This window comes from Terrapene carolina, unplaced genomic scaffold (genome assembly GCF_002925995.2).
Source record: "Terrapene carolina triunguis isolate 2854851 unplaced genomic scaffold, T_m_triunguis-2.0 Scaffold495, whole genome shotgun sequence".
Taxonomy (NCBI): domain Eukaryota; kingdom Metazoa; phylum Chordata; order Testudines; family Emydidae; genus Terrapene; species Terrapene triunguis.
The window spans coordinates 768,435-795,737 of NW_020664846.1; the positions used below are offsets into that span (position 1 = coordinate 768,435).

General features: G+C 50.1%; 1 protein-coding gene across 1 annotated transcript; it reads right to left on the reverse strand.

The window, feature by feature from the left end:
* Positions 1 to 1,726: 1,726 nt before the first annotated feature.
* On the reverse strand, positions 1,727 to 13,748 carry CCDC43 (coiled-coil domain containing 43). The gene is made up of 5 exons (XM_024216615.3): positions 13,560 to 13,748; positions 9,239 to 9,326; positions 4,928 to 5,063; positions 3,897 to 3,955; positions 1,727 to 2,064 (listed from the first exon to the last, which is right to left on the reverse strand). The coding sequence occupies exons 1-5, from the start codon at positions 13,746 to 13,748 to the stop codon at positions 1,877 to 1,879; spliced, it is 660 nt and encodes a 219-aa protein (XP_024072383.2). The 3' UTR covers positions 1,727 to 1,876.
* Between the last annotated feature and the right edge of the window lie 13,555 nt (positions 13,749 to 27,303).

The window sequence follows — 27,303 nt, forward strand, 5'->3', positions numbered from 1 at the left end:
TCATGTTCACATGATACACTTGGTGCCAGGGGGAGCAATTAGCCACTGACTGCAGTGCACTTACTCCACTTTACACTGAGATGAGTGGAGGATTTATAAAATGTGCCAAACTCCTCCATGATGTAAAGCTGTTGAGTTCATCTATGATACTCCAGGGGCGAAGCTAGGCCACATGCAGTAGTGTGAGTAGCTAAAATATGCAAATTATTCTTCATTGTACCTACCCACACTCTGCAGCGTATAACGTGTTTTAAAATGCTTTGGATATTTTAGAAGAAATCAGAAGCAGCATCAAACACATCAGTATTTTATTTGAGGGAGAGTGGGTGCAACGTGGAAGATGTTAACACTTATTTGCTGTAGTGCTCTGGTTCTAGGGGAATGGAGCCAGGAAAAAGTAAAACATTCCTTAATCTCAGCCAAGCACCATTTTATTGTCTGAGTGAAAAGGTCACGCAGGTGGATAGTCACACTCCCAGCAGTTAGCTGAATAGAACACACTGTCTTTTAATCAGATTTGTGCGGAAAGCATTCAGTGAGGAACAGTAGCTGCCTAGTGTCACAAAGGAAAGAGATTTGCAAGGGTAGCACATGCTGACCCGACAAGGAGTTTAGACTGCAGGTGACCAGGGCAGATGCACATTGTTGTCCTCCCATGCCACTTTGAAAAATAATGCAAGTCTCTGACCACCACCAAACACAGCTGAGGACATCCAAGTTGTGTCCCTTTGCAGGAGCCTGCTAAGCTTTTCAGGGGAAAGGCTGAAAGCCACTGATCACCAGCCATTAACTTGTCAGCAGAAACAGCCCCATGGCTGGTCTACTGACCCAGCTCCACCAGTGGGAGTGCTAGACAGGCCAGCAGCATTGTAACCACCATTCTTTCTAGAGCTGCCCCAAGCAAAGTTAGGCAACACTGGGGCAGAAGATCAGTACCCAGTGGATTCTGGAACGCCCCTTGGTGCTAGCACTCGGAGCAGCTGTAGGAAATTTTAAGATAAAAGTCCTAGTACAGACAAAGCCCATGAGACTTTTTTTTTTTTTTTAAACCCACACTAGCCTCCCCCACAGTCCAGAAACAATTGATCTTCAGCCTACCAGCATCAAGGCTTACGGTGATGTTAAAATTCAGAATCTTTATACTGCTGCTTAGTATAACCTAGAGGGTACAAAGGCACTTCCCCAGTACAGGGGCCCTCTTGTGCGAAACAGGATCAGTATGAGCCTGTAGGCAACTGCTCCAGTTATCACCTTTTCCAGCCTGTTTCTTAGCCCTACATTCCCTGGGGCTTTACTTCTCAGTCTTGCAGCATCCATGTGACATGCTCCCAGCTCAGGCACAAACCTTCACCTCAGCCAAGGAGGAAACCACAGATTGTATTCACTGTCCAAGAAAAGGCTATTTGCCCAAGCAAGTCAAACTTGGCAATAAATACACACCCACCCGATAGCAGCTCATCCATCAAAGGCCCCAGGCCATGCCTTGGAAATGGGGCTTTGCTTGTGCTCACCCCCAGTAGCATGACTTTCCTGGGGTAATACGAGGAGGTAAGAGTTTACGCTCCTCCAACAGCTTCCCCCTGGGTTTTTTTAAGTGGTCAAAAGTGAAATATGACATTTTAAAAACTAATTCAGCCACTTCACAGTTCTTTGGTACAGACATTGGCCACAACAACTGACCAGCACACTTGACACCACAAGCACATTTTGCATATAAGTGTTTGCATTTTTTTTTTTTTTGGCTGTGTAAACAAAAGGGAAAATGCTTCCAAGACCCACTTGCCAGCCATCTGCCCAGAGTTTCTATTTTGTTTAAAACACTCCCTATGCATAATTTATTCTATCCTTTGAAGGAGTCCAACAGGAAAAATCCCAGCTATCGCTTCCGCTCGCCCTTCTGTGTCCTCTTCTTCTCCTTCTCCTTCCGCTCCTGCTTGGCCAGCTTGTCCTTCTCTCGCTGGTGTTTGTCTTGCTCTTTTTTCTTCTGGGACTCGTCCCGCAGAGAATCTCTCTCCAGCTTCCTCGCGTTTACGACAGCCTCCACATTTGTGTTACGGAACAACGCTGGTTGCAAGGTAAGGAGGATAAAGGACACGCTTTGGCTGGGCTCATGTAGGTCCCTGGGCTCTTTTCAATGCTCTCTCTCCGTGGGTGTGTAGGAGTTAGTGCACACAGGCTGTAGTGGGGGCTGCCTTATTCCAGACCCACCCCCCACACTTTCCAGTAGCACCTAATATTGCGGCTTTCCTTTACCAGGGGCAGCAGTCTACACTGCGCTCTCTCCATGGCTGCTTTGCATGGGACTCCCATAGAAAGCAGAAACTTAAAGGCAGCTTCTGGGTCCAGGTGCTACGTGCAGCCAAGCTGTACTCCACTGCTGTGTGCCCAGGAAAGCAGCATGCTTGGAAGCCGCTCTTCAGAGAAGATTCTCTCACTTCACAGTCTGCCAAACGCTAGCCCCAGTGCACCGCCAGAGCCCCTCGGCCGCAGCAGAAGGCTGTCATAAGGGCCAGGGAAGAGATTCACCCTCAGATTGCTGAGCAGTGGTTTTTCACAGCTGACACCACGACCAGCCTTCCTAGCTCCGGCACTACATCTCCATGGGGTGAGCCAGCAGTTCCACCAGCCCCACTCCTGGGCCCCCCCAAACTCCCGTGTGCTAGGGTGCAGTGATGCTATAGACAGTGACTATGCCCCCTGCTCAGGGCCCCAGAATCTCCCCTGCCTTGCTGAGCCACATCACTGGCACTGCCATCAGACACTACTGCTGTGCTGTGGCCAGGGTGAAGAGGATTTGCCTCCCTAAGCCCTGGCAGCACCCATCTAGACGCACATGGAATCTGGCTGCCCACACTGCTCTGTGTGGTCGTGCCCCATTCACCTGGTCAGAACTCTGCTCTGCAGAGTAACAGAGCTTACATACCAGTAGCCATGGCTTCTGCTACACGCGATGTGCAAAGGGAGGGCAATGGATGTGTGCCCTCAGCTTTTGCTTCTTTAGGAAGTAAGCCTGAAGGTTTGGGGCGGAGGGCATAGCAAGGGAGGTGCTGCTTGACTTTTCCATTAGCACAATCAGGAATGGCAAGCCGGTTACACCCCTCTTTTGCTGCAAGAGTATTTGTTGCTCTGAGCACAGGTTTGTACCCTTAACAGTACATCTTAAAAGCTGATATGGTGACAGATGGCCAGTGCCTGTGAAAGCTGATGGGATTTTTATGTATTGTCGGTTAATGATGTTAGGGCAAAGCCTTGGAGAAGTAGCACTGTAATTACTTTAAATCTACATAAATAGGTAAAGTGGTACGACCCCCTTCTGTGGGCACAGTGATAGCTATACAGAGGTGCTCATCCTGGCGACGTGTACAAGTGTGACTAACCCTAGAACTTGACCCACCCCAGAGGGTTGTACCAGTAACTAGCAGTACAAAGCACTCTGCGGAGTTGCGCAAGAACCTCCCAACAGGGGCAGATCCTCAGCTGGGTAAATCAGCTCCACTGACTCAAAGGAGCTCGGATGACTTGCACCAGTTGTGAGCCTGCCTCAGCCGTGGCTTGGGCTCTCTCCTTGTGTAACTGAAGGGGGACGGGGCTGAATCTTTCAAGGAGTGCTCCCCCCAGTCGCCCCCCTCCCCCGGTGAGTGTCGGATGCTTAAGTGAAATGTGGTTAGTAAGAGGGAAATGATCTGAAGAAGTCACTCCTCCTTTCCTCACTGGGTCTGCAGGGAAGAGCTGCATTTCCAAGGTAACAAAACCCAACAGTGGGGAATGGGACCTTTCAGATTTTTATACATCAGGAAGCAGGTGAGGGAGAGAAAACAAAGGGAAATTCAATGCAGAACTTACAGTCCTTCCAGAAAAGCCTCAGTGGCTAGCGAGCTGGGATTTTCAAAGGATACATTTTTCTGATCCAATCGTTAGTGCTGCTGCAGTGGCTCCGTCCTGTTCATCTGCTCCAGTGAGAGAACTAAGGAAACTTGGAGACTATTAATGAAACTTTGCACCCCGAGAGTCTCCTTTGTCCTAGGATCTCAAAACACGTGAGACATTCATTCTTTCAACAGAACTGGTGAGGTGCCAGAAGCTGGGGCACAGACTGATCAAGGGACTTGCTCAGTGTCCCGCAGAGTGAGGAATGGAACCCAGGAGTCCGCACTCCTTTTCCTCGGCAATAACACCAGGTAAAAGTCCCTTTATTTCAATACACTCAGCTCTCCACAGGAAAGCCTGCCCTCTGCCCCACCCATTCACTCCTGTCAGAGGAGCAGCTTGAAAGTCTTCTGCAGAAAGCGAAGGCTGCATACAATACATTAGCTGAGCAGGCTGCTGTGACCAGCCCATTCTATTCCTGGAAACTGCTTCCATGAACAGATCTCACAAGCCATGGCAGGCTGTGGCCCAGCTCATATTGTTGCTGGGGTCTGGGATGGAGGTGGGGGATGCCAAGATCAGTGCACATGAGGGGGCAGGAAGTCTCTCCCCACTGCTACCCAAACCTGCACTGCACAACTGGATAGGCGCATTAGAGCTGTTTTTACACCCTCCTCCAAAACATCAGGTAGCAACTACTGCCAGAGGCAAGGGCTCAAGTTCAATGGACCAATGATCTGCTCTGATCTAGCAGGACGTAGGATGTTGCCATCAGGAAACTAGTGATAGAAAATGAAAGTTTCCCAGCGCAATAGTTCCCTGCCTTTGGTTTGCTTCCATGGCTCATTCAGACTGTGCTGCACAGAACACCGAGCAATACCACTCCTGCCAAACCAGCTACAACAGAATCGAAGGGGGCTTGAGTGGTCCTAGGTCACTAACTAAAATCCAAAGGGGCAAGAAAGCCACGGGAAGCAAATTTAAACGTTCACCCTCAAAAGCAGCCTGGGAAGGTGGCCAGCACATTCTCAACATGGGGCTTGTGGTAGGGAAAGGATATTCCTCCTCGTCTGTTACATTGGCATACTGGGCCAGGAGGGCAGCTTTCCTCAGCTTCTCATCCTGGGAAACCTCCTTTGGCTTCACGATGATCTGGGCCTGCTTTTCGATCATGCTGGCAATTGCCTGGATCTCATCTGGGAAGGAGAGAAATCAGGGCATTAATGAGTGCCTCCACTGCGGCCAGCAGCTGGTGTCGGACATCGCCAGATAGAGGCCAGGTGCCTTTTCTCAATAGACAACGGCTGGCGTGTTTGTCTGCAAAGCCTTTCAGTCAAAGTGTTTCACACACTTTACATGTACAGCACAACTGAAATGCAGCCACCTCTGGGGAGGAGCATGATAGTCAACCAGCACAGTGTGTATGAATAAAGAAAGTTTTGGCCAATGAAATCCCTCCTCTTACAAAAATTGTCATGTGATCTTCAGAGTACACAGAGCAGACAGGTTGGACATTATTAAAGCTGTAACCCAGCAAGTCAGGTGTGGAACTCTAGCTGTGTGCTTCAGAAAATGAAGGGCAGAGCTGGACGCTGCTGAGATTTGAACTTGTGGCTCAAGGGAGTTGGGTTATTTCAGAGCTGTGGCTGAGTAGTCCAAGCCACTGGCTGCTAGAGGAAATGGCTCAGACCCTCGCAATCAGGTTAGACCGACCACCCTTGGCTCCCCTTCCTGATCAGTGTGGGGTCTGCAGACCCCATCACACCACAATTCCACAGACATGAAAAAAGTTACATCGGGCAAGAAGCCATCCGGCTACGAGGAAATGCGGAAGCAGTGATAAAACCTAAAAATATCTAAAGGATGGAAAGAAGGGAAAATAAATGGTAAGGAATAAGTCACATGTTAAAATATGTAAGCAACTGAAGCCAAAGGAATCAATGGCCAATAATGTTAAAGACAATACGAAGGCATTTTTAGAACATATTAGAAATAAAGGTCCACTGGAGGGTGTACCCATCCCAGACATTGTGGATGGAGCAGAGGATTTACCATATGTACCCAAGCAGCCTCTGCTAAAAATACCACACTTCCAAATCACCAGGCCAGGTAACGAGTCCTATCCCTTCTGAGAAACCCTGAGCCCCGCCTGCTCGACGAGGATCTAGCTGAGGAGCTGTCTGACGCACTAATGTTAGATGTTAATAAATCTCGGAATATGGGGGAAATTCCCAAGGGCTGGAGGACTGCCCACGTGGTGCCAATAGTTTTAAAAGGCAAAAGCAGCTCTCAGTGCAGTGCTACAGCAACGTGAACTGTGGCTGCACAAAAAGGGGAATCTAAAACAGAAGAGGGAAACGCTCTGAGCATAGTCAGACGGCTACTAGAACATGGCCTAGTTCTGGTGTTCACACTTCAAGGCAGATGTGGACATACTGGAGAGAGTTCAAAGGAAGGTCACAGAAGTGATCCAGAGGCTGGAGAACAAGCTCTATGACGTGTGGCTTAAGGAGCTCAATCTATTCAGTGTATTGACCAGCCTGGCTCGCTGGTCATGGTCCCTTCTGGCCTTGGAATCTGTGAATCCCAGGTCAGGCCCTTCCTTCACGGGCTAGGGGGAGACCAGGATTGCCTGTGTTACCCTCAACATGTTTCTGACCCCTGTAGCTCCATATTATGATCACTATAATTTAATCTTATGCTTCAGACAGTCTCCTGCAGGGCTCAGTAAGGAATTTCCTCCCTGAGGCACAATTGCAATCTGGGAAGCTATTTTTTTTCCACCTTCCTCTGAAGCATCTGAGATCTGCCATGGCTAGAACCAGGATACCAGTTGGGTGAGCCCGTAGGGTACAGTGTTATGGAGAAGCTGGTGTCTTCGATGCCTGGCTGACGCTCACAGTCAAACTGATCACCAGATCTGAGGTCAGGAAGGAATTTTCTCCCAAGTCAGATTGGCAGGGACCTTTGCGGTTTTCCACCTTCCTCTGCAGCATAGACCATGGTCCACCTGCTGGAGCCATCTGGGCATCTCATCATTTCCTGACCATTGCACGGTCCTCAGGCAGTGGTGGCACCTCAGTTTCTCCTGTTCTCTGCCCGTGAAATGCAATAGTTGAATCTCCAAAGGACTAAAATGCTTTAGTTTAACTGATGTTATCAGGATCAATATAAGGGTATCTGCGTGAAATGTAATGGCCTGATATACACAGGAGGTCAATTTAGATGGTCCCTTCTGGTCTTAGACTCTACAAAAATAGTCAATACAGTGTAGGCCCAATGGTGAGGCCTTGCCTGCACTGTAAAGTTCTGCCAGTTGAATTATGCTGGTATAACTAACCAGAAAAACGCTCCTCGTGTGTTATTTACTCCTGGGGGAATTCTGCACCATTGCGCATGCGCAGAATTAATGAGCCGTGCATATTTTTAATTTTTTGTGCAAGAATGTTGCTGCAGTTCTGCCTTTTGCCCACCAAAGGATGCTGTGACACTAGAACACAGCAGCTCCCAGCCAGCTAGGGAAGAGAAAGAGCCTGCCTTCTTTGCAGCGCCTGTCGGGCCAGGGCAGGAGAGAGGGGCTATAGGGGGACAGACAGCGTGGGGCTGCTGCAGGGGCAGACGGGCTCATAAGGGCTAGTGGGGGGATGACAGACTGGGGCAGGGGCTGAATGGGAGTGGAGGCGCAGGGTCACAGGGGGGAGGGAGGTGCAGGGGCAGAGGGGAAGGGGGTGCAGAGCTACTGGAGGAAGGGGTTGGCTGAGTGGGGGCACAGAGACGGATAGGGGAGGGGGTGCAGGGACACAGGGGAGTGGCTGAGTGGGGGAAGAGACATCGGGATGGGGGAGGGGTGCAGGGCCATATGGAGATGGGGGAGTGGGTGTCTGAGTGGAGGTGGAGGGACACATGTGGATAGGGGATGCAGGGACACATGGGGACAGGGGCAGATGTGCCAGACTGAATGGGTGAGGCTAGGGGTCAGCCAGGGTCTGCCTGGGGGAAGCTCCCTAACAGTCCCTACCTGGCCCCCCAAAAAACCTGTTCCATACTTTTCGCACCCATACCCAACAACCCTCCAAGTTCACATCCAGGCTCCTTCCCAGCAATTACTATCCTTTCCCTCAGCCCCTCCGTTACCCCTGACTTCCCCAAGCCTTTGCACTGCTTCTGGGGGGTGCTGGAAATACAGTTCTGTATTGTAGTTTAAATGAATTACTCAGAGTTCTCTATTAATATGTCTAGTAAGGAATCTATTTGTCAAAAAGCATTTCCTGAATCTTTTTTGTTGTCTGCATTGTTACAGACATACTTGCTGACAGGTATTCTGAAATAAATGACCACAAATAATTGAAACTGGTGTGATTATATTGTGTTATTTTGACAAATAAAATATGCAGAATTTTGCAGAATTTGAAAATATTGTGCGCAGAATTTTTTAAATTTTTTGGCACAGAATTTCCCCCAGGAATAGTTATTGGTTGTTATTTGTGTAGTGGTAGTTCCTAGGAGTCCCAGTCACAGAGCAGGACCCCACCGTGCTTGGTGCTGTACAGACACAGAACAAAAAGACTTTGCCCCAAGTGCTTATGATCTAAGTATAAAACAAGAAACAACAGATCGATACAGAAAGGGGGAGCACAAGGAAACACGGACACAATACTGGTCCTCATGATGGACCGTGGTCTCACCACACCAGCTGCTTAACTATTCTCAAATTTTCTGTAAGCATCACAGCAAATGAGTTTTAAGGAGGGATTTGAAAGAGGATAATGAGGTAGCTTTGTGGATGTTTACGTGGTGCTCCTCCCAGACATGAGGGGCAGCATGGGCAAAAGCACAAAGGTGCTTGTTAAACACCTCTATCGGTATAAAAATGCTTATAGCAATACAGCTTATGCCAGCAGTTTGGGGAATCAACATAAACTATACTGGTATAAGCATTTTGATACCGATCATCCCCCTAACCACATAGCTATGCCAGGAAAACTTACTTACATATTTCTTTAAACAAAGAAGCAAACCCCTCCAAGACAGGTTGCATGGTCCAGGCCTGAGCACCTACGGGCTACACCTAGGTTTCCAAGCTGTAGGTTTTTGTGAAGGAAGGTTTTACACAATCTAATAGAAGAAGTACTCTCTTCCCCCTGCAGGACTATGAACTCAAACAGCAGCAGTACAACCAACCAACCCTTCTAAGCAAAGTGAAAGGCAAAAACGCAGCAATGCCAATGAACAGTAAATGAGATTTGCAACCGGATTAGTAATCGCAGGGTTTACTGCTAACAAAGCAGTTTTTAGGTGTAAGTCTCATCTTGACAGTGTCCCTTGTATTACATGTGCTATTTGACTAAGACATGCGAAGCGTCAACACTACCTTCTTTTTTTTCTCTTACGCCAACATTCTGAGCTTCAGACCACTTCACGACTATTTCCCTGCAGACATCTGGTAACAGATCTTCTTCCTAGTAAGAAAAACAGAGATGTTCAGTTTCTGAACTGAAAGTCAGTCTGCTTTAAAATCAGCATGAATAAAAGACTCCTAAAGAATCAGAACAGCAAGAGACTAGCCTGAAGTAGAGATTTAAGTGTAGTATGAAGAGTTAATGGGATATAAGCAGTTCTTAAATTCTTTGTTGAACTGGGGTGAACACCTATACTTTTGGCCAACACGGAGCAATTTTCCAAGGCCCTTACATAGTTTAAATATCTATCATAGCCTTCAGGTGTGCATTCACGTGATCCCCACACAAATATCAGCACGAAGGTTTTGATCACTTTGCAGCGTTTCAGGAGATGCTGTGCTGGAATTTTTCTTACTTTAGTGAGATTCAGCGCTGGCAGGGTGTGCTGGGTTCATAGCCCTAGCAAGCGGTGCCCTCTGCCCGCAGCGCAGAGCAGGCACAACATGGGCAGCAGCAAGACAGAAGCTTCCCACCATCAACAGTCAATCTGAGCGCTGTTCTGAAAGGGACCACCTCGAAGATTGTCACAGTGACTTTTGCCTAAAACATTCCACTACTCTTTCCGTCAGTTCAGCTCCCCTGGTGGCAGCACTAGCACCAGATGTGCTGTGTGGCATAACCCAGCTGAGAGCTGTTTCACATGGTGCTCCACACACCCATGACAGTCTGGAGCTCCCCTACATTGTCCTAGGAGCCGGCATGCTAGGCACTGGACAAACAGAACAGAAAGACAGTTCCTGTCTAAAGAGCGTACAGACTAGGGATAAGACAAAAGCCAACAGGTGGATACAAACAGTCTGCCGGGGAGTACAAGAAAACAGACAATACTGGTCAGCATGATAGGCAGTGCTCTCAGCAAACCAACAGCCCAATTGTTGTTTTTATAGGCCTCATGGCAAAGCCATCTTCTCGGAGATCCTTCTTGTCCCTCAAGCAAAGGAAGACAGAAGAGAAGGTAGAAGATTCTGGAAGTAAACTTCTGGCTAGGTAAGTGGTGGAGGGTGAAGGGCTTTGGTTTTGTGGAACATGGGCCCACTTTCTATGGGGAGAGGGGGCTGTGTAGTTTGGATGGCCTCCACCTCAGTAAAGGGGGACCAGTCTCCTCAGGAACAGGCTGGCTAGAGTCATCAGGAGGGGTTTAAACGAATAGCAAAAGGGAAGGTGAAAAGGAGGAGGGATAGCTCAGTGGTTTGAGCATTGGCCTGCTAAACCCAGGGTTGTGAGTTCAATCCTTGAGGGGGCCACTTAGGGATCTGGGGCAAAAATCAGTACTTGGTCCTGCTAGTGAAAGCAGGGGGCTGGACTCGATGACCTTTCAAGGTCCCTTCCAGTTCTAGGAGATGGGATATCTCCATTAATTTATTTTTATTTATTTATTTTATATGACGACAAAATCAAGAAACCAGAGGACACGAAGAGAAGAAATTCTTGAATTGTTGACACACCAGTGCTAGGACCTGGGTAGCAAATGAGAGGAATTGGAATTGCTCATTTATGAGCATAAATTCGATCGCGTTGGCATTACTGAACCCTGGGGGGATGAGTTGCATGACAGGAATGTTAAAATAAATGGTTAGGAAGGATCAAGGGGGCAAAAGGGGAGAGGAAGTGGCACTACATCAAAAACGGCATTACCTGCTTCCGAGTCACAGATAACTCAGAAGAAAATGATCCTCAATACTTATGGATCAAGCTCCTAACAGATAAAGCACAAGACCGGGTACTAGCTAGTGTCTGCTACAGCCCACCAAATCACACTAAGGAACAGGATGACTACCTGCTTACACGCCTATCTACAATGTGTAGGAAAAAAAGCTGCATGATCACACGAGACTTCAATCTGAATGACACATGCTGGAGGTCTCATGCTGCCAAAACTAAAACATCCTTGGAATTTCTAAACATAATAGATGACAACTTCCTAACCCAAAAAGTGTTGCAGCCAACATGGAGGAATGCTGTGTTAGACCTCGTCCTAAAGATAAAGAAGAACTGGTCACAGAACTAAAAATTAATGGTAGCTTAGGTACAAGTGATCATGACTGGCTCACATTTATAATGTACAAGCAGAATAAAGCCCAGACCAGCAATACATATACTTGGCGCTTTAACAGGACCAATTTCACAAAGCTGAAAACAGATAAGAGCCAAATCAGCTGGGAGTAAGAATTTAATCAGAAAAGTGTGAATGAAAATTGGGAATCATTTAAGAACATCTTACTAGATGCCCGAAAAGCTAACTTCCCACAACTGAGGAAGAAGGCTGTGCTGGTTAAAAAAAATCATCCTGGTTTAGAGGGGGAATGAAGGCAGCTGTAAAAAAGAAAATAACATTTAACAAATGGAAGAAAGGAGAAGTTGATAATAATGAATATAAATCAGAAGTTAGGGATTGTACAAAATTGATAAGGGGAGCCAAGGGCACAAGGAGTAATCTATGGCCAGCAGAGTTAAAGACAACAGGGAGGTTTTTTTAAATACATTAGGAACAAAAAGAATACTGACAAGGGTATTAGTCCATTACTAGATGGAAGGGGCATAGATTCCGGAGTGCTGTCCATCACAGCTCAACCAAGGAATGTAGTTGTTTCACCAGCTGTTTCTCTCTTGTCTCCCCCTAAAATGGGAGTTGAGACCAGGCAATAATTCACAAATTAGGGAAACACCAGCAGAATTCACACTGGATTTCTTCATTTAGAAAAAGGCTACAGCGGTGGTTCTCAAGCTTATTTGATCATGCCCCCCTTCTTTGTGTCTGTAGTAGTTTATGGCACCCCACCACACAAGTACATACACCAATAAAAAAAAAAAAATCAACATGCAAGTCTCACTAAGTATTAAAAACAGCAAGGCACTGATTCATACAGAGCCAACGATCCATTGTAATAAGAGCAAAAGCAAAACTGTGATTGTGATCGTTGCTTACAATGAAAGGTGCACACCGCATCACAGCAAATGGATTAACATATAGATGGCAACGACTTTGTATAATGCTATCGAAGTTTAACAGAAATCTGTCAAAATGCACAGCATCACCTAGAGTCAAATGCACAGCACCATCTGAGGTAGGGTGACCAGATGTCCCGATTTTATAGGGACAGTCCCGATTTTGGGGTCTTTTTCTTATATAGGCTCCTACTACCCCCTGCCCCGTCCCAATTTTTCACATTTGCTGTCTGGTCACCCTAATCTGAGGGACTGATATGTGTGGAGAAATAAACTTTGCTAGTTATTCACTGCTGTGGGTAAAATGTGAGCAGTTCCCCCCTGCCAAAAAAAGTTTCTCATGCCCTCCTCCACCCTCATTTGAGAGCCTCTGGTCTACAGAAATCTCACCTGACAGCTCACCAGACTCACTAGCTAACAGCCCTGAAGTTCAGAAACGGATAGACTCGTAAGTCAAACACTTAGAGGTTTTGAGTGTTTCTCGGCAGACAGATGATCGTGACAGACAATATGTTTGTCTTATATAGTTTTAAGGGCCTATTACAGGACTGTACCATGTTATCTGGCTCAGAATCAAAGATGATTTAACCCTATAGACACCAGTAAATGAGCAGAATTGCAAAACCTTCAGCACCCAGCCTCATAAACAGACAACTGCATGAAGTCTCAGAAAAAGCAGAGAGGTCAATGGGGACTAAGCTCTTCCCATGGGACAAAGCCAGCCAGTCACAGGAAGAGAGTATCAGGGGAGTGAGAAGGAAAGTCCCAGGGTACTGTATAGCCAGAGAGAGCAAGGTCAGGGAGATTGTAGCAAAACACAGGATGACCACATGGGTCCCAAGATTTAACCCTATCAGGGGGACAGTCTTGAAATGACACAAGTCAGGGTTTAACCCCCTTTACAGACAGAAGGACCAGAGCCCAGAGACAGAGGTACAAGAAAAAGGGGGTGGGGATGGGGATTAATAATCATCAACAGGATGGACCCTAGGACTGAGGTAGGGCATCAACACAAGTGAGGCAATTCGGGGGTCACGTGGGGATGCCTTCAGCGTCTGCGGGCGTCAGGGCGGGGGTTAAAATCCCCCAGGGTCTCAAACCCTGAGGGAGTTAGATCCAGGGAGAAATTAACGCGCAGAAGAGACGGGGGGGGGGGGGGACTGAGCTGCTCTCCCCGACCCCTGCCCCTTGTTTCCAGCCCCAATCCCGTGGGGGGGGGATAGGATCGGCACCCCGCCCCCATCGCTCCCAGCGCCCAGCGCCCGGCGGAGCGGCCCGCGCCCTCACCAGGCAGGCGGCCAGGACCCCGCGCAGCGCGTCCAGCCGCTCCTCGTCGCTCTCCTCCTCCCGGAGCAGCCCCTGGATGTAGGTGGCGTAGACAGCCCGGTCCAGCCCCAGCACGTCCAGCCGCCCCGCCAGCCACGGCTCGAAGCCGCCCGGCCCGACCGCCGCCTCCCCGCGGCTGGGCGCCGCCATCTTGGAGCGGGGGTGTCTAACGCGATGCCTGCGGGCCGCTGCGGGGCCCTCTCTGCCCATGCGCAGGGGCTCGGGCATGCGCAGCCCTGGGCACAGGAGGCTCACGGGAGCTTGAGCGCCTCCCCCCGTCCTCGTCCAGACTACGGGAGCCGCTTGGGCCAAACTCCTGGTGTCCTGGCGCCTTGCGCCCGCCCTGTCCCTTCCCCCAGGCCCGGCTCACCGGGCAGCGCCCCGCCGCGGGTCAGCCCTGGCTGGGTAGCGAGACGGCTCGGAGCCGGACGGACAGACACCCGGCTGGGTAGCTAGATGGCTCGGAGCCGGACGGACAGACACACGGCTGGGTAGCTAGATGGGTCGGTGCTGGACGGACAGACACACGGCTGGGTAGCTGGACGGCTCGGAGCCGGACGGACAGACACCCGGCTGGGTAGCTAGACGGCTCGGAGCCGGACGGACAGACACCCGGCTGGGTAGCTAGACGGCTCGGAGCCGGACGGACAGACACACGGCTGGGTAGCTGGACGGCTGGGTAGATGTGTAGTGTTGTGGAGTCATGTCACTCCCAGGATGGTACAGACATTAGCTTGGTGAGAGAGACGAGCTTCAGAACTCTTCCTCAGATCTGGGACAGGAATTCCGATCTGTGACACTCTGAGTAAGTTTCCCAGACCTGCAGAAGAGCTCTGGGTGGCTCAGAGGCATGTGTCTCTCACAACAAAATATATTACCTCACTCAGCTTGTCTCTCACATGAATAGATGGATGGACAGAGGAATGAATGAATAACAGACAGACAGATAGATGGACGGATGGATCAGATAAAGAAGGGATAGATCAGATAGATGACTGATTAACTAAAGTACATTTGGGATGAACTGGTAGATGGAATAAATTTTGGATGGACAGATAGATTGGACAAAGCTCGGAGGAATAGAAAGGTAGGCGGGTACGTAAAACTGGAATGGGTAGATTTAGATATAGTTAAAAGTAGGAAAGACAGATTAGGTAATGTCAGGATAGATTTAAATAGACAACAATACTTAATCCTTAAATTGTATTACTTTGCAAAGATGAGACAGTATCTTTATTCCCCACTTTTAGAAATAGGGAAATTGAGGCACAGAGATGGGAAGTGACTTGCCAATGGTCGCTCAGAAGTTAGTAGCAGAGCCAGAAATAGAACGTAAGCCTCTATCTCCCTGTTCAGTGTCCAAAAGCTGCCCCTAAGTTATACAAAGCCACACTCATTTGTAATGCTGTACTGCGTTCCGTGGCAACAACAGATCAAACTGTGCCATGCAGCACCTTGTTCTGAGTGGGTAGATGGGGCCTGTAGAAACTACAGTCCTCACTTGCAGTGTTCCACCTTGACCCAAAGCTGCCTGTTTACTGCCAGAACTGGATTTTCCAACAGCATCCTGAATTTACTGCATTTTGATCTACTGGCAGTGGCAGTAGCATTGGGGAGGGATAGCTCAGTGGTTTGAGCATTGAGCCCGCTAAACCCAGGGTTGTGAGTTCAAATCCTTGAGGGGGGCCACTTAGGGATCTGGGACAAAATCAGTACTTGGTCCTGCTAGTGAAGGCAGGGGGCTAGACTCAATGACCTTTCAAGGTCCCTTCCAGTTCTAGATGATAGGATATTGCCATTAATTTTTTTATAGTGTGTTATCTACTATACCTGTTAATGTAAGGAGATGATGTGACTCACTACCCTGACTTTGGGCAAGTCATGCAGTCTCTCAGCACCTAATTTCCCCATCTGTTAAATGGGGATAATGATGCTTCCCTGTATAAAGTGCTCTGAGATCCTCAAGTGAAAGGCAGTATAAAAGAAAATCAATTTGAATTTAGACCTGGTGAGAAGTGCCAGATTGACAGCCCTAGGATACTTAGCCTTAGAACAGGCAGCACCGGAACAGGCTTCCCTTCCCTCACAGATTGCTACTTGTCTTTGCCCCTCCAACCTGATCCAAGGTGCTCAGATACTACAGTGATGAGTGTGGTATAAGAATCTGAATAGAATAGAATAGAATAGAATAGAATAGGGACTCTATGGGAGAGAGTTAAGCTCTCCCGTCCATCTCAGCCCTGGAGCTGCTCTATCGAACACACAGTGTCCCGTCAGCAATAATCCAGAGCCCCTTGCCCCCTGCTGCACTTGAACCTTCCCTTCCCGCTCCCGAGGCTGGAGGACATGACGCTTTGGCCGCCACCACCACAAATGTTGTGTGAATGGGCAGGGAGATTCCAGTTTTGCTCATGGCTTGGCCTTGATGGCTAAGCTGTCATTAGTGGAATGAACAGTCTGAAAACAAACCACCATGGTACCGACAACAGTGTTGTTAACCTTTGCCAGGTGCCCATGTACCAGGGTATCTGATCTGCTCTAAATAATTCAGCGTGGGAGCTAAAGGGCAGACAGCGGCTGTGGGGCCTGCTGGGTGCCAGGCCCGCTCAGTCAGATCCCTGAGACGTCACTGCCTTCGCCCCCGGGTGCTGGAGCCTGTATTGAGGCAAACTCCCACCCATCCAGCAGGGGTGCCGGAGCCCGGGGGTGGCCAGGGGCTTCGCACGTGCCACAGGGCCATGTCCTCGCGCTGCCGTGACGCCAGCACGTTGCGCCGCCACGCAAACCCGACAAGGCGCCAGCCCAGGCGCTGCGTGACTGGGGGGGAGGAAGGGGCCCAAACCCCATCGCCAGGCCCCGCCCCCTCTGGCGGGGAGCCCACGTGGCGCCAGCGTCAGGGGCGCGCGGGCTTTGCAGGGAGGCGGTTGGTCCCTCCCCAGCCGCCGTAGCCCGCTGGCTGTTCCGGCGGCGGAGGGGGCGGGGCGGAAATTTAAATCGGCCGCCGCGGCCGCTGTGAGGAGAAGGCGGCGGAGCGGAGGTGAGAGCCCGGGGCGGGCTGGGGACCCCGCGAGCCCCCCGGCCCCGGCTCTGGGTCCGGCCCCGCGCGGGCTGGTCGCGGCTCTCTCTGTTCGCGGGTTGCAGGCGCCGGGCCGGGCCCACCCGCTGCTCCATCCCCCATGGCCGCGCCGGAGCTCGGGAGGCGGGAGCCCGGTACGTGAAGGGCGGCGCGGGGCGCTAGGCCAGGCCGGGCCGGTGCCAGGTGTTCTCGGGCCCGGCCCCTGCCCCTCGCCCCGTGTCGGCGCCGGGCCGGGCCTGGGGGCAACAGCCCCTGCCGGAGCCCGGCCGTGCGGGTCAGGCCCGCCTCAGCCCCGGGGGGACGTAGAGCTAGAATGTAACTGCTTGTGTCGGGCGATGGCCTCGGGGCTAACCCCGGGTTCAAAACGTGCCCCCCCCCCCCCCCGGACAACAGGGGATGGGGAGTTAAGAGATTTAACCCTTTCTTCCCTGGACGTGTGTTCTGTGCCGCGTTGCAGCTTGTTTCTCTTGTGTGTGGGGCAGGAGGAACCCAAAGCAGTTGACCCCCCCCCCAGTCCCTTGTGCGCTCCCCACTGCTCATCGGAGAGGCTGACTCTCTTGCTGGCTGTGTGTGTGGTTTTTAAGCAGGTAGGATGGGCTGTCAATCAGAGAAAAGGCAAAGGAGGCCTCCAGAGAAACAGCAGCAGCAGCAGGAGGTGACTGGGTCATCCAAGAACCTGCCCTTCTTGGGAAAATCCTTCTACCTGGACCTGCCGAACAACAAGAATGTGGAGTTTCTGGTGGCGACCATAAAGCAGCTGGGTGGGGTGAGTATGGCGGCACCTTGCCTGTTGGAGAGCCTGAAGCAGCTGCATTCTAGCGCCAGAAGAGCCAAAGACTCAAATTGATGCTGCTGTGGGAGTGTTGCATTGGCAAGGGGCAGAGTTGCTGAATGGACTTGGGTGGGGGCGTGAAATGCAGCGCCTCTAGTCCAAACCTTAACCTGAAACGGTGGTGGGTAGGAATGTGTTCCCGGAAAGCCCCGGCCCTGTCACTTTACCCTTTGCGCTCCCATCTGCAGGACTTTCAAGCCCAAAGATGGGGACAGTCCCTCACAAGCTGCTTGTAGGTCTATTCACATGGGGCTGGGTTTTCAAGAGTCCAGCTCCCCCAAGTGGTGCCAGTTCTTCAGGAGCTCAGCCCCTGGATGCATGTTGGGTGCTGGTCTCTTGTGAAAATTTGCCCATTAAATGGGAGCTGAGCTCTTGAAGTCACCACAAGCCAATTTTTCAAGAACCGTGCATTTGGGGCACTGTGGGGGCACTGTGGTTAATGCTGGGGAAGGCTTCTGAGTACACGTGTAAACTGATTCTCAAGTGTCCCAGCTCACTAGGCTGACCAGTACAGTCCTTACAAGGTATATTTCAGTTGCATATAATTAGTAGTCTAACATGACTGGGGAGGAGGCCTTAAGGCTGGAAGGCAGTAAGGGATGGAGCTGGAAGGGGAAAAATCCCTAGTTTAAAGACTGGGTCTCACACAGCACTGTTCCTGCATCTAGGCAGCTGAAGATGGTGGTTGCTTTGCTTTGCTGGTTACCAAGATGTTCCAGATCTTGCTGTGGACTTGGTGGCTCTGCAGCTGACTCTGTTTTTGTCTCTGGTCCAGGTGATTGAAAGCTTCTTGAGTAAAGAAATCAGCTATGTGATTTCCAGCAGCAAAGAGGCCAAACTGGACAGCGGGCCTCGGAGACAGACTGAGAAACGGAGCAGTGCAGCTTCAGGGGATGCCAAGGCAAAGACTCTGCCCTCTGCTGTGCCCAAAGGGAGCCATGCGGGGCCTCACCACAAGCCAGCAGACAGTGTAAGGACTGCGAAGGCCCAGGCAGCCTTAAGCCTTGGGGCAGTGGCTCGTGGGGAGCAGAGCCTGAGAGCAGCAACTGCAGAAGAGCTTGTCTGCCGCACTGAGAACACCTGTCTATTCATCTGTCCCAGTCCTGGTGCTGTTTACACTCCGTTAAATGAGCCCTGCCCTCTGGGCAGTGGCCCGAGATGCCAAATCTTTCTATAGCATTTTTAATCTCCAAACATTCTGCAAAGTGCCCATAGAGATCGGTGCAACTGCCTCTGGGGTGCAGCACCATCCAACAGCATACAGTAGCACTATGGTGTGCCCTTCATTTCCTAGCATACAGCTCATAATCCAAACTGGAAATGTTCGGGTGGCAGACAAACTCCCCACAGTGCAGCAAATGGCCGGCACACCCAGACTATTGCTAATCAGTGGTAAAGGGATAAATACCACAGGAATTTACACAGGTTTGAAGTAGGATATGTTGGCATAAAAGCTGACTCTTCCCTTCAGAGTCACTACAGACTGGAAGCCTGGCAGGCCTCGCTGCCTCAGCTAGAGGGTACAGATGTTCTGCACCAGCCTAAAAGCTGGAAGAAATTGTTTATTTGGCTGATTAGTCCTGCTGCTCAGCGGAGCTAATAGGGGCTTGTTTCTTGTATGGATTTGCTTCTAATTTCCTCTTGTGTGACTTGTTCTGGTATTGGCTGGTGGGATGGATGTGAATGGTGCCCCTCCCCCTCGCATTCATGCAGGGACTAGCTCTGCATGTCACTGGGTTTTGCCCCAGGCTCAGAAATGTCACTAGAGCAGAGGAATGATCACCAAGGAGCTGGTAGGATGACATCCAGGGTCCCCTACCTAGAACTTCCAGCTTGCATCCTGCCAACTCTGCTCTCAGTCAGCAAGTCCCTGTCTGGGCAGGGGGCTGACTCAACCGATTGAAGTTGAACACTCTGCACCCTCAGAGGTGGGAGGCTACGCTGGAGAAGGTGGAGGCAGCAGGGGTCAGATACAGGTGGGCTGGGAAGCAGCCGTGCTGCCAGAGGAGGGAGCTGGCAGGTCAAGAGGAAAGGGGCTCAGTGTTGCACTTCAAGGTCTTCCCAACCTGTAAATCAATCCGACTCCATTGAACTGTTAACAGTAGAACATGCAGCACCGGGTGGGGCGCTGGCCAGGGCTGCACTGAGGGCTGCCCAGAGTAGTAAAGAAATAATACACGGTCAGATGGCTTGAGCCCCACCCCCAAACTAGAAGCAACCTTGCTCTCTCCCTGCGGTCTGACAGGGCATCCTACTGCAACATGGCCTCTGCTGGGCATGTCTATGTAGAGGCCAAATGGCTTCCACAGCAGATCTAGCAAGAGTCCCATCCATGGCTTTCCTGCTGCACTGTTAACCTGACCTGTGCTATAGTCTCTGGTCCAACATGCTGAAGGCCGGGCGGACTGTAGGTGTCCCTGGCAGACTTTTAGTCCCATAGGGCAGAGCCTCAGGGTACAAAAGCCACTTGCTGCTGCCCAAGAGAAGCATGTCCTTTGCCAAAGGACCTCTGCAGTGAAGAGCCTGTGGTGGAGAAGGGAAGCCTTGGGGCTCTGAGCGGATCCTCTCCTGGGAAGGTTAAACCTATTGCATCTCCCTGGAGGTCTGTAATCGGGGGTGGTAGTGATGGTTGGGGGTGCCAGGGACACGGTACATGATGACACTGAGAATCTGTTCCCTCTCCCTTTAAAACGATCTGGGCGGCAGCGTACTGGTCCACCTGGCTGGCTGCTCTGGAGCTTTTGGTCTAAATGCTGTTTGGCTTGTGTCTTCTGCAGGCTCTGATCAGCAGGGGGAAGGAGCTGCTGCAGAAGGCCATGAGGAACCAGGTGAGCAGCACCGTGATGGGCTTCCCCTCTAGACAGGTAGGTGCCAGGCATTCCTGAGCAGGGCAACAATCCGGCCTGTGCTTGGGGAGCGGTGCAGAGATTTGGCCCATTGCTAGACACCACCTGGGTTGCAAGTACAAGTCCTCCATTCAAAAATGCAAGACTGTAATGCTGCCCGGTGTTCTGAGCCATTCAGCCCCTTACGGGGTCTATTCCTTTCCCACGTGCTGCCTCCCAGTGCTGGCCCTTGGACTGGACACTCCTACAGGTAGCTATATTACTGTTGCTCTAACGACCCAACGCGTATGACTGCTTTGCAGTGGCAGCGCTGCAGTGTCGATGCTTCCTACATCAACAGAAGGGGGTTTTCTGTCAATGTAGATAACCCACCTCTCCAAACTCGGTCAATGGAAGACCACAGTGGGGTTTGTATGCTGCACAGGATGTGAAACCTTTCACAGCCCTGAGTGATATAGCTAGGTTGACCTGAGGCTTTTAGGTGCAGACCAGACCTATAAGAGCATCCCAACGGCATCAGGAGACTTAGCAATAACCTAGGGAGCACTGAAGCCACTGGGGACATGGACTTGGTTAGCCACATAGCCTGGCTGCGGAGTTGGGAGAGGCTTTGCCGTTAGCCCTTGTGCTGAAAGGTTTCTGATCCCTCAGTAACAAACATGGCATTGATGCTTAACTAAAAGGCTCACGCTACAGCCGACTTAGTCTAGCTCATGCTTCCAGCTCTGAGTCCGGGTAAGAACATTTTCTCCTCTTCCCTGCACCATGTGCCCTAGGACTTGGAAATGCCAACTTCATCTGCAAATTGACAGATCCCCTCTGGGGCAGGGAGCTGGCCCAGGATTGAGCTTTCTGAAATGGCAAAAGTAGAATTGGCTACTCAAAAAATCCCATCTTTAGAAACAAGAGCTATCTTGCTGTAGTCTTATACCAAGATGATCTTGGCTACCACTGATTTCTGGTCAGTCAAGATGGGCTAGAAAACTGCTTCTGAGCAGTGGGATTGCAGCCTTTCCACTAGGGAAGTCATGGCTTCTAACTCTAGAAGTTCTCAAAATGGCATCTGCTAAAATCCTGCTGCTGACTTTGGATGTGGGGCAGGAAAGACTAATGTTAATGACTGACAGTGATGTGACCCACAATATAATCTCGTAGCCTGTCGAGGCCAGCAGTCCGACTGAGATGTCCACTCGACCCTGGGCTGTACATCACTGAGTCTCTCCTCTTGTTTATGCAGGACTCCAGCAGTGGCAGTAGTATCCTTGCCAATGCTCGCTCCTGGGGGGTTCGGATCTTGCATGTGGATGGTATCCTTCTACAGAAACTCTCTGTGCTGTGGGGATGGGACTCTGACCTTTAATATCTAGCTTCTGAATCTGTGACCTGGGGGGTGAATGGCTGGTTATGGGGGGAGCAAGAATTTGATGGTGACTGAGGCTTTGCTGGCCTGGGGGAAACAGGCTTTCAAAGGAGGGTCTTCAAAAGTCTGTGTGGGGAACGGGGTGTGGGCTTGGTCAGACCCATCTATGTTCTTTTCCTAGCAGTCTGACTATAACCTTCCTCTCCTGATCCAAGGGTTCTAAACACAGGTGCAGAACCACCACTACCCCTTAGGATCACATCTGGTCTGTATGTCAAATGCACGTCCCTGCTGGATTGATGGTCCCGAAGGCCTCTCTGTAAGCACAGACCACGTTTAGCCTAGACAGTATCAGTCAGCCCTGCTGAAGTGCCTTGATCCTGGCATGTAGCAACTCCCACAAGAGCAGCTTGCCAAGATCCTCAGGGAGGGAGGGGAGCACTGGGGATGCCTCTCACTAGTAATGGGGCTGGGGCGCTAGGTCTCTGCTGACCCATGCTGGACTCGAGCCAACAGCTGAGGCTCTGTACCCTGGGCTCATGCACACCCAACCCTGTCCAACACGAGTTTAGAGTTTCTAGGCTAAAGTGGGCTGCAGCTCAGCTTCTGCCTGTTTGTCTAAGGCACGCTGCACCCTCCTCTGCATCCCCTCTGTAAAGGGAAATGCTGCTACATCTGCCTTGGCTAGAGCTGGTCCAAGAACCGAGATTCCCTCACCCATCTGGTCTCTCAGGACCAACGCAGCAGTCAGCCATCTAGGGCTGAAAGCTCTTAGCTCCCACTGATTGTAGCACCCAACACGCAGAGCTCCCTCTCCCATCTGGCCACTAGCTCTTGTCCTTATTTCCTCCATGGAAGGAGGATGTGCAGTAGCACTCTTTGCCAAAGGTGGCAGAGGAGGGCTCTGAAGCACTTTCCCTGGTACGGTGGGTAGATCTCTGGAGTTGTATTTCATCCTCCATTGGCTATGGGTGCTGAGGAGTAGCAGCCCCCTCTGTTTCTCTGGACTTTAGCGCCTTGACTTCCCACCCCACACAGAAATGATGGCCTATGTGCAGCAGCTGCTGTTCCGTGTGTCAGGAGCAAGGAAGCAGAGTGAGAAGATGATGGTAACTGACCTAAACCCTTCCCCCAGTGCAGGGCTTCCTGGTAACAAGTGGTTTTTGTCCTCCCTGACTAGCCCAGGATGCAGCCCTCTTACAGCAAAGTCTCTTCAGGCCTTGTCTGAACATACAAGGTCAATGAGCAGGGCCCCATAGGGATTGGTTTTGTCCAGTGCCAGTCAGTATTTTTATCAACAATTCCAAGGCCAGAAGGGATCTTTGTGGTGATCTCGTCTGACCACCTATGTAAACAGGCCACAGAACTTCCCCCCAATAATCCCTAGAGCAGATGTTCTAGAAAACATCCAGTCTGGATTTAACAACTGTCAGGAATGGAGCATCCACCACAACTCTGGGTAAACTGTTCCAATGGTTGATTACTTTCACAGTTAAAAATTTGTGCCTTATTTCTAGTCTGAATTTGTTTAGATTCAACTTCCAGCCACAGGATGGTGTTGCACCTGTCTCTGCTAGATTGAAGAGCCTGTTATTAAATCTTTGTTCCCTGGGTAGGTACTTACACACTCTGCTCAAGTCACCCATTGACCTCTTTAAGATTGAGCTTCTTGAGTCTTTTGACGCAAGGCAGGTTTTCTAATCCTTTAATTAGACTTGTGGCTCTTCTCTGTATCCTCCCCAACTTATCAACATCCTTCTTGAATTGCAGACACTAGAACTGGATGCAGTATTCCAGCCGCGGCCGCACCAATGCCAAATAGAGGTAAAATAACCTCTCTCCTCCTAATCGAGATTCCCCTGTTTATACATTTAAGGATTGGCCCTTTTGGCCACAGCATCCCCCGGAGCTCATGTTCAGCTGATTATCCACCATGACCCCCAAATCTTTAATCGCATCTTCCCAGGACAGTCTCCCCCTGGGTAAGTATGACCTACATTCTTTGTTCCTAGATGTGTACATTTATGTTTAGCCATATTAAAAACACACCTTGTTTGCATGCATGCATGCAGCTTACCAAACGATCCAGATCATGCTGAATCAGTAACCTGCCCTCGTTATTTACCACCCCCGATTTTTCTCATCTGCAAACATTATCAGTGATGACTTATCAATGACCTGGTAGAAAACATAAAAACTGTTAAATAGCGTAGGGCCAAGGATTGATCCCTGCAGGACCCCACTAGAAATGCACCTGCTGGAGGATGATTCTGTTTAGTTAGCCAGTTTTAATCCATTTAGTGTGTGCCATGTTAATTTTTATATTCTAGTTTTTAAATCCGAGTATCATGCAGTACCAAGTCAGAGGCCTTACGGAAGTCTGTTACATCAACACTATTACCTCTTTCTGCCAATCTTGTAAGCTCAACAAAACCAATCAAGTTTAGTTTCCATAAACATTTTAGGTGATGATACAAAATCGTTGATAAAGTTATAGATGACCCAAAGACTGGGGGCAGTAAGTAATGAGGAAAGGATACTGTTAATGATCTAAATAGTTAAATGATCAGAATCCAACAAAATGCATTTTAATACAGCCAAATGTAAGGTAATACATCTAGGAACCAAGAATCCAGGTTGTACGTACAGGATGGAAGACTGTTTGGGGGAAAGTAGTGACTCAAAAGGACATCATGTTTGTAGATGTCCCTCAACATGAGATCTCAAAAGTGTGGCAAAAAGGAAAAGTATGGAAAGGAATATCAGGTAGAAGTAGGGAAGTGATGGTTTTGTTTTTCCTTTTTAGAACAGGTTAGATACACACCTGTCAGGGATGGTCTGGACTGACTTAATCCTACCTTAGCAAAGGACTGGATGATCCCTCTAGATCGCTTCCAGACCTTCATTACTATGATTGTATGGCATTGGTAAGACAGCTACTAGAACACTGTCTAGTTCTGGTGTCCACACCTCAAAGATGAGGATATACTGGAGAGAGTTCAAAGGGGTCCCACAAGATCCAGGTGCTGGAAAAGAGGCCTCGTGGTTTGAGGCTTAACTCTATTCGTTTTACTGAAGTGAAAGCTGAAGGGTGAGTTGCTCACTGCGCCTAGGCCCTGACACATGGACAAAATCTCTGATCATGAGAGGGGCTTTTCAACTCCACCGCCAAATGCGGAACAAGACCCAGTGGCTGGAAGGTCAAGTCGGACAAATTCTGACTTGATGTAAGAGGCAGTTTGCCAGCACTGGGGGTGAGTGAACATTGGAACAACTTACCCAGGGAGGTGGTAGACTCACCCTCGCTTGGAGTCTCTATAGTGAGATTAGAATCTTTCTGCAACATGCTTTAATCCTGCTTTGGGAGCAATGCTGCAGCCAGTGTGTGTGAGGCTGTTTTGTGGTCATGGTGACCCTTTCTGGCCTTGGAATCTGTGAATCTCTGAACCCCTGTTCATCCCCTTCCTTCATGGGCTATGCGGGGGAACAGGAAGCTCTACACTGTCCTCTGCATGTTCCTAACACTCGCAGATCAGTAGGATGACATTGATTATTATCAAATCTCACATTTCAGGGTTTAAGCAGGTTGCCTGCCGAGGTCAGGAAGGAATCTGTTCCCCAGGGCACAATTGGCCAGAGGTATTATGGGTCTTTTCATCTGCCTCTGAAGCAGCAGTGATTGGCCACAGCTGGTGATGAGACACTGGACAGGGTGGATCAGTGGTCTGAGATGGTGCAGAGAATTTCTCCTCCATTGCCTGGCTGGTGTGTCCTGTTCATATGCTCAGGGTCTCACTGATCACTAGCTTTGGGGTTGGGAAGGCATGTCCCCCAAGGTCAGACTGGCAGAGATCTTGGGGGGGGGGGGGGGGAGTTTCCACCTTCCTATGCAGTGTGGGTCACATACCTGATCATCTGAGCAGGTCACCTGATCAATTCCCTGCCACTGCAGGGGCCTCAAGAGTGAGATGCCACTAATGCCTCTGTTCTCTGCCTGTGGCGTGCAACTGTTTAGTCTCCTGAGGGCTGAACTCTTTAGCCTAAGGAGTTATTGGGCTCAATACAGGTGTGTCTAGGGGGTGGGGGTGGTCTGTGATTATATAGGTAGTCAGACTAGATGATCTGATGGTTCTGGCCTGAAACTCTGATGCGCTTGGTATAGTTAAACCAGTATAACCTAGTCTAGTGGGGCTGTAGATATACTGGTAGAAAAGTCCTTATTCTATGCAGGCAGAGGAGGCACCTTTAGCTCAGTTATACTGACTCCATGCTAGCGCTTTTACTGGTATAACTCGATTGGCTTTAAAACGCACACCCAAACGGAAATCCTTCTAGCAAGCCAACTTCAGGTGCCGCCCAGGCCTAGTCTAGGCTGGATGACCAACCTATAACAGGCCCGGATCCCAACCAATTTACAGGGGGAAACTCCAGTTTTCTCCACCCGAGTGGCAAGGGAGGTAAAACCACAGTGCGGTAGACGGTCAGTAGTCTGCCAGCAGGCTTGTGCTAGGGTGGTGGCCGGGTGAGGCTGGCCTTGCTTTAGGAGGGTCAGTCGTATGATCTTCTTTCCAGGAGTCTGATCTAGTCAGTGCTGAGCTACGCGAACCAAGTCAGATCTGCCAAACACCAGGGGACAAGAACTCCTGTGTCACAGCAGCCGTGGACTGCCTGCTCTGCAATCAGTGGGCTGCTAGTCTTGTCTATGGCTGGCCCCCATCCTAAATGCTGTCTGTTTTTCTGTCTAGGTGAAGTGTTTCTCAGTGGGGCCAGGAGTCCTTAAAGGTCAGTACAGAAGCTTTGCTCTCAGCTGGTGTCCAGCTGGTTGGGAGATTTTTGTGAAAACGCGTCACTGATGTTTCAACAAAACGACTTGTTTCTGCAAAAACTTCTGTTCCATCAAAGCCATTTACTGTCCAAGCTCAGACAGAAAACTTGCTGGGCTCTCCTTGTCGTGCTTTAAAGCTTGCGCAGCATTTTGAAAGCCTAGCTAGGATGCTTCCTGTGTGGCTGGCTTTCTGCTCTTGCTCTCAGGCGGGATCTTGTCTAAAATCGTGTCAATCATTTGTCCACTTATCTTGTCTTCTGTGCTGTGAGAGACTTTACAGCAGGGCTTCTAGAATTGTGAGTCATGGTAAGAACTGAGCTACTGCGGCTTCATTCTCTGAATCCACTGTTGGCTGTGACATGAAGTCTCAAATAACACCTCCTCCGGAGGGGAGAACGTGTTCCCCACATCCCACTCGCTTCTGTTAGCAGGAGGCTGCAATATGCCACTGACGCTGATGTAGGACTGACCATGTCTTAACATACAGTTTGGGGGGGATTTTTTTTATGTACTTGGCTCACTGCACCGTTGGGATCTGTTGTGCAGACCGGAGCACCAATGGTGTGGCTGTACTTCAGCGATGCTGCTTTACTCATGGGCTGGCCTGGAAGCACGTGGCCTTCGCCCTGCTGGGAAGGGAGCGTTCAGAGAAGCCTTTGCTGCCTTCAAAGCGTTCAGGCTGGAGTCAAGTCTGACTCTTAAAAAAAGCTGCCTTCGAGGTTTAAAAGGTGACCTCCAGAGCTGGGGCAGACAATAGCCCTGTGCT